This window comes from Panicum virgatum, chromosome 3K (genome assembly GCF_016808335.1).
Source record: "Panicum virgatum strain AP13 chromosome 3K, P.virgatum_v5, whole genome shotgun sequence".
NCBI lineage: Eukaryota > Viridiplantae > Streptophyta > Magnoliopsida > Poales > Poaceae > Panicum > Panicum virgatum.
This window is the reverse complement of record NC_053138.1, coordinates 5359809-5367408: the sequence shown is the minus strand read 5'-3', so window position 1 is coordinate 5367408 and position 7600 is coordinate 5359809. Positions and strand designations below refer to the sequence as shown.

The following is a 7600-nucleotide window of genomic DNA, read 5'->3' as shown; positions in this document are numbered from 1 at the left end:
GAGGTTCCCGTGCACTGCACGTGCAGGGACTGCCGCTGACGTGTGAGTCTTGCATGTGCAGTAACTGCCATTGACACGTGGGCTCCACAGTATATGGGCCCACATGTCAGCGATAGTCACTGCACGTGCAGTGATTGCACGGGAACATCGTCCCTCCCGTGCAACACCCAGGCTCGTTCGGGATGGAACCCGGGCGGGTGAGTGTCACGGACAAGCCTCCTCATGAGTGGCTGCCAGGTGGGCCAGGCTAAAGAACGGGAGACGCTACAAAAGGCAAAGGGCCCAAAGGCAAAGGACTAGGACCCGTGAAGACCATCGAACATCAATCGGGATTCACTGACCTACTGAAGGCCGGCAAGTCAGTGAATTACTGTAGCGGTAACTTTTGATTCATTCCCGGTCGTTCATTTGCGGATGGATGGATGAGATCCAGTGCTACAGAGAGCATGGTATAGTAAATCTGTGAACAGTGAGATCGGCACAGTACCTCCACTACAGTAACTAACGGTAGGCTACTGTTCACAGACACGATTTACTGTGCCTTTTGCTGACTTTGCTTCAGCACGGCAGACAAGCCGGATCGATCGAACATAACCGCGACGAACTCGTCTTCCTCCTCAGGACTCGATCCTCCTTGTATCTCCTTCTGTTCTGGAACCCTAGCCTCTGATTCTTGCTATTCCCTACTCAATCTCTCCAATTCATCTCCAGAATTGTACCCAGATTACCCAAGTATTCTTATTATTGTGATTTGGAGGTCTAGGGCCATAACAATTGGTAATCAGAGCCTTGTTCTTCGGAATCCCCCAAATTTTCCCCCAAATCGCGAGTTCCATCCGAATCCACCCAATTTTTTTCCTCCAAATCGAATCGAGCCATGGTGGAGATGGATGATCTCTATGCTTCGATGTCGAGGATGGAGGAGAAGTTGCGGCTGATGAACGAGATCATGGATCGCATGAATGGAGTCGCGCCGCCCCCGTCCTCAAGCACGGCATCGGCGTCCTGGACTCCGACTTCGGCGCAAGTTGCCGCATCGGCGTCCTCCACCCCGACCTCGACTCAGGTCGCGGCATCGGCGTCCTCCACCCCCACCTCGACGAAGGTCGCGGCATCAGCGCCCTCCACTCCGACCTCGGCGCAGGTCGCGGCATCAGCGCCTTCCACTCCAACCTCGGCGCAGGTCGCCGCCAGCCTTGCGTCGGCCCCTTTACCTACACCCGCGGGCGCCAACAACGGCCGGCGTTGTCGGCACCAACGCGCGCTCACCAATGGCTCCTTCGCCCCCGACATCCACCACCTCGGGTGTGGCCACCACCTCGGGTGTGGCTCGACACCTGCATCTGCAACGGCGCCAAGAAGGACCACGTCTTCCGTGCCATCAACACCGTGCCCGCCGTCCGCAGCAAGGCCGACTGAGTCATGCACTGGATCGACGGCGGCGAGCGTTTTGCCGGCCGCCTCGTCGCCTTCACCTGCGTCGAGGGCATCTGCTTCTCGGGCTCCCTCTGCGCCATCTCCTAGCTCAAGAGGAGCGACCTCATGCCCGGCCTCAGCTTCTCCAACGAGCTCATCTTCCACGACAAGGGCGTGCACTGCGATTTCACCTGCCTCCTGTACGACCTCCTCCGCAGCAAGCAGGACGAGGCCCGCGTCCGCGAGATCGTCGCCGATGTCGTCGACATCGAGCGCGAGTTCGTCTGCGACGCGCTCCCCGTCGCGGTCGTCGGCATGAACGGCGCCCTCATGAGCCGGTACACCAAGTTCATCACCGTCCGCGTGCTCATAGCACTTTGGGTGCAGAAGCTAAGGTCCCCAATGTTTCGCCCACAACATGTTCGATGCAATGCCTCTACCGAGACATCACTACGTTTTTGTGCTCAGCTGCTTTCCCACTCGACGTGAAAATAAGAAGGTGCAAGATGAAATTGCTAAATGGTGGAATCAGAGAGCTTATAAAACTTAGCAACAAAGCTAGTGTGTGTTTCTTGCATCAGAGTTCTATTTGGTTTGAAGATGAGACCTCCAAGTTGTGTTACAAATGGTTAATGGCAGAACCAGCTCAGTGCATCTCTTGGAAGTTACAGTGTGATCACTACATGATATCAAAGCACAGAGCTTATGCTTCATGGGAAACTTCGTTGGCCACCACCTGTTTCGGTATGGAGTTCAGATCAGCATCAGTTCAACAAGTCTGCATACCTTTGGAGAGAGAGCCTCATGTGCTACTCAGATTTGATCGTCAAGTTTAATTTGTCTAGATGTCTGCAAAGTATTTGCTTAGACCAGAGAAATGAGGTTGATAAGTTTTAGCTTGATGTCAAGATTTTTGTAACGAGTCATTCATATCATTTGACAACAGTAGCTCCTAATTCCATTTGGGGGAGTGAAGTCAAGATCTATACCATAATATGTATGCTGGACAGATTCAAGTGCAAATGTGCAATGGTGCTATGGCCAATTCTTTCAGAGTGTTTGTTCTATCACCCTTTGCTCAGTCAAGGAACAGTGCACTGATTGTTTGGCCAGGTGATTTAGAGCTGCTAGTTGAACTGAAGCAATGTGCAAATAAAAAGAACAAGAAGGCGCTGGACCTTGACCTCTACTGCTTTGTATTTGCATATGGACTCCTACTGATGTGGCCCAGATTCATTTTGCACATGGCATGGTTGACCTGTTATTCAGATGATGTGGTTGTGCATTCAAATGATCAGATTGCTGGACCATTATTGAACAAAAGAGAGGTGTGGCTGAAGCACAATAATTCTAGTAGTCCCATGCTTCAATTGGCAAGCTTTGAATTTTTACAAAGGAGTGACAATGTCATCAGTGTGCTCCTAATAAAGCATCATGTGTCTACATGGTTACTGTCTCAACCAAGTTGGCCCATTCAGTTTGGTACTTCAGTTGGGTGCATATTCAGTCAAGCAACTGACACGAAACTGGGGAAGCTTGTGATGGACTATTTGCTTGTTCAGTGGGTTACTGAAGCTGCATTTAATCAGGAGCTTGCATGCTCTAAACCAAATGATGATCTATTCAGGAGCAAGAACTTGGGTTTCACGGAAACACAGCAAATTGACAAGATTCAGTCATGGAAAGAAGAGCTTTTTCTTACACGGATTACTGGAAATTATAGTATGAGTGCCCATGCAATTTGGAAGAGCTCAGGAGACGCTTGTGTTCAACTATTTCATTTTATGGTTCGACAGCTCTGTTTATTGGCGATGGTGCAATCATTCAATGATACAAATGTGTCAAGCCAGATCAGCAGAAGGCGAAGCACTACTACCAATTTCAGTGGGATCCCTCCGGTGGTTGCGGCTTGAGGGCAAGCCGCATTTCAAGCGGGGGGGAATGTCACGGACAAGCCTCCTCATGAGTGGCTGCCAGGTGGGCCAGGCTACAGGAACGGGAGAAGCTACAAAAGGCAAAGGACTAGGACCCGCGAAGACCATCGAACTGAACCGCGACGAACTCGTCTTCCTCCTCAGGACTCGATCCTCCTTGTATCTCCTGCTAGTCTTGAACCCTAGCCTCTGATTCTTGCTATTCCCTACCCAATCTCTCCAATTCTTCTCCAGAATTGTACCCAGATTACCCAAGTATTCTTGTTATTGTGATTTGGAGGACTAGGACCATAACAGTGAGCTCACAAGTCCCAACCAAAGACTCCACTCCGCTACAAGCGCATCTGCTCAGCACTATATTCCTCACAATAAAAAGGTTCAGAATTATATATATTTGATGCTTAGCTGCTACCTGCATAGAAAATTAAGCAAACAGAGTGGGTAAGGCCGTAAGGTCTTCCAGACTTCCAGTGAAGAAAGATGAAACTGTAAATCTAGTCCTATGGGAATGTGTGGCACCAGGAAACAAGCTACTCTAGAAGGTTTTGTCAGGCTGTGGTGCTGAAGATTTGCTGGATCCCCGAGCCATTGGAGTTGTACCAGGAAGGAAGAAATACAGGACAGGGGCATGTCATTCTCTGAGCAAGGAAGAGGAAATCTGGCTACTTCTCACATTTGATTCCCAATTTCCCATACTACAATCCACATTCTGGATGAGCATGGAAGGATCTACACATGCTCATTGTGCCTCCCTCCCCTACGTCGGCCATATGAAAGAGTGTCAAGCTCTCTTGCACATGTGAATCGAACACTCAAACCTATTTCTCCGCATTTTCCTTTACACAAAAGAAGAAATGCTTATCCGAAATAAGTTTTTTCAGAAGATTGGTATGTGTCACGAACAAACTCTAAAGATTCAGTTTCAATAAAACATGGCCCGGTGTTAATATTTAGGTATGTGTAAGCATCTAGGCCCTCTAGGTATGTTTCGGTGATTAATGACAACTGTTATTTTGACTAATGAGTTTGTGCAGCTTAATGAATCATTACCGCTCATTTGGTCATATGTCAAAAGAGGCCCCTCAATTTCGTTATTCAAAAAGGCGATCTCGGTATTCAACTCAAATATATGTCAAGACTAAGGATCTTTCTAGTCCTAAGTGTCATAAGGCTGAGAATGACACTTAGGTTAGTATAGGTTTTATAGTTTTGTAGTGATCGCACTATTAAGAGGGGTTAAGTTAAGAGGGGTTAAGGTCAAGTAACTTGAGCATGGACATGGTCATTTGAAAATGGATGCACACTATGGTCACTCAGATTCCTAAAAATTCAAATAAGTGGTTTTCAACTTATATCTCAAGAATATTTGGATTTCACTCAAGACTCAAATCAGAAAAGGCAAAATCAGAAAAAGTCTATACACTGGTTTAACCGACGCTTCCATTTTTCTATACGTCGGTTAAACGCAGTCAGCAGAGTCTGGACAGGTTCTATACACCGGTTAAACCGATGATGTTTGAATTAACGTCGGTGCATTAGTCCAGAGTTGGTTTTTCCAGGGTATTTCAAGTTCTATACACCGGTTAAACCGACGGTGTTTGAAATGAAACGTCGGTGCAATTGACCAGTGAGATGGTTTTTCCAGGGATTTCAGAAGTTGTACTCACCGGTTAAACTGACGATGGATTTGAGTTAACGTCGGTGCAGTTGTCCAGAGACTTGGTTTTTCAGTTGATCAGTGGACAACTACACTCACCAGTTAAACCGATGATACGTCGGTTAATCTGCCCAAGTTGTAACGGCTAGTTTTCAGAATGGGCAGTTTACATTCATCGGTTAAACCGACGCTGACTATTGGAGGTACGTCGGATTAACCGGCGTTAAGCAGTTTTCTGGCAGCTTTTCTCCAACGGCTCTATTCGTGTGAGCTGCCTATATATACCCCTCCAATGGGTCATTTTGCACTCTCTTGACACCAGGACACATTTATACACTCATACATTGTTGAGAGCCACCTTGAGCTTCATCATTCACACATTTGTTCATTCAATCATTCAAGAAGCAAGACTAAGGACTTGAGTAGAGAGAAGCTTGTGTGCATCCGTTCTTGGTGATCTGTTCTTGCTCAAGTGAAGACCCTAGCTTGTTACTCTTGGTGATTGGCAGCACCTAGGCGATCTTGGTGATTGAAGGTGTTTCTTCCGGAGCTTGCCAAGGATTGTGGGAGACCGAAGAAGGTTGTACGTGGCTTGAGCTCCACCACGCCGGGATGGTGAACGGAGACTCTTAGTGAGCGCCCAAGTCTCAGTGACATGGGAGGTGACAAGACTCTTAGTGGGTGTCACAACGTGGATTAGGGGTGTGTGCCAACACATCGACACCACGGGAAAAAAATCCGGTTGTCTCTTGCCCACTCTTTCATTTCAAGCACTTACTTTCATGCAATTATTCATGTGCTTGACCTTAGAGATCATAACTTAGCTCTACCTTACTTAGTTTCTTATCTTGTTGTATCTTTGCTAGTTTGTGTAGTTTACTTTGTTAGCCGGTTGGTGAATTGAGCCTTTCTAGCATTGCATAGGCTAATGTTGTTTTAATTGTTTTAGAATTTTGAAAAAGGCTCAATTCACCCCCCTCTTGGTCCATCGATCCTTTCAATTGGTATCATAGCCTCGTTGCTCATTTGGATCATTAGGCTTCACCGCCTAGAGCTATGGCCAAGATGGGTGGTTCGCCGCCTCACTTCGAGGGCAAGAACTTTGCTTATTGGAAAGTTCGCATGGCCGCATACCTTAATGCGATTGCCCCCGAAGTGTGGTTGGCAACAAAGACCGGGTTCATCGGAACTCCCACCTCGGAGCAATTAAAATGGAATGATAAGGCTAGAAATGCAATTTTTGAAGCCATTAGTGAGGAAGTCTTTACTAGAGTAAATAGCATGGACTTAGCAAGTGATATATGGAAAGAGCTAATTGAAATTCATGAAGGCTACACAAAAGTCCTTGAACAAAAATATCACTTGTTTAGAGCTAAGTATGATTCCTTTAAGATGCTAGCTCATGAAAATTGCAATGATATGTATTCTCGCTTGAATGTCATTGTCAAGGACATTAATGCTCTTGAAGTTTCTAAAATTGACAGTGGCTCCATCAACCGCAAGATTCTCATGGTCCTTCCGAAGCTCAAGTACAACATTATCAATGCTATGCTTCAAAAGGAAAATCTTGATACGATGGAAGTGGGAGAGCTTGTGGGCGAAATTCGCGCTCATGAAATGGATATCCTTGGTATGTCCGAAGAGCCAACAACAAGTAAGTCAATTGCTCTCAAAACCAAGGTCAACAAATCCCGCAAGCTCAAGATGATCAAGCAATTATCGAGTTCAAGCAATGAAGAAGAAGATCATCATGAAAGCTCATCCGATGATGAAGAAGATGGAGAACTTGCTCTCATGATGAGAAAGTTCACACGCTTGAGCGACAAGATAAACAAGAAGGGTTACAATTTTGACCCCAAAAGAAGAATGTTCCGGCCAAGGGAAGATGTCAAGTACAAAACATGCTACAATTGTGGAGAAAAAGGTCACATCTCTCCCGATTGCCCCAAGCCGGACAAAAGAAAGAAGGACAACAAAAGTAAATATCGCCATGATTCAAGCGATGATGAAGAGGATGAAAAGAAGAACAAGAACAAGAAGCTTGGGAAGAAGAAGAGCCATGACAAGAAGATCAAGCTCTTCCCAAAGAAGAAGGGGTACACCAAGAGAAGCTTCTTGGTGGAAAAACAAGAATGGGTGACCGATGTCTTATCAAGTGAAGATTCAAGTGATGAAGAGGACATCGTCACCATCGCCCTCACTAATGAAGAACCACCACTACCTCCGCCTCCCATGTGCCTCATGGCAAAATGTAACACAAAGGTATGTGAGGTGGATAGTGACAATGATAGTGATGAAGAGCTTGACCCTTATGAGTTTACTAACCTCATTAATGAGTATACATCCGTTATTAAGAGGGAAAAGGGCAAAGTCAAGATTCTTGAGAGCACTCATGCCAAGTTAGAGCTTGCCCACTCCGATTTGCTTGGCAAGTACAATGACTTGCTCAAAAAGCACAATGAGTCAATTGTACTTGCTAAGCAAGTTGAAGAGAGCCACAAAAAGCTTAAACAAGAGCATAGGGAGTTGGCTCACAAATATCAAGAACTTGAATTTGCCTATAAAGCAATTGACCCAAGTCTTGAGAACTTTG

The 7600-nt window shown here is 46.4% G+C and overlaps 1 protein-coding gene across 1 annotated transcript; it reads left to right on the top strand.

Annotated features, from left to right (window-relative positions):
- The first annotated feature begins 580 nt into the window (after positions 1 to 580).
- LOC120697028 (ribonucleoside-diphosphate reductase small chain-like) lies at positions 581 to 3644 on the top strand. The gene has a single exon (XM_039980118.1). The coding sequence runs from the start codon at positions 1543 to 1545 to the stop codon at positions 1903 to 1905; it is 363 nt and encodes a 120-aa protein (XP_039836052.1). The 5' UTR covers positions 581 to 1542; the 3' UTR covers positions 1906 to 3644.
- Positions 3645 to 7600: the final 3956 nt, after the last annotated feature.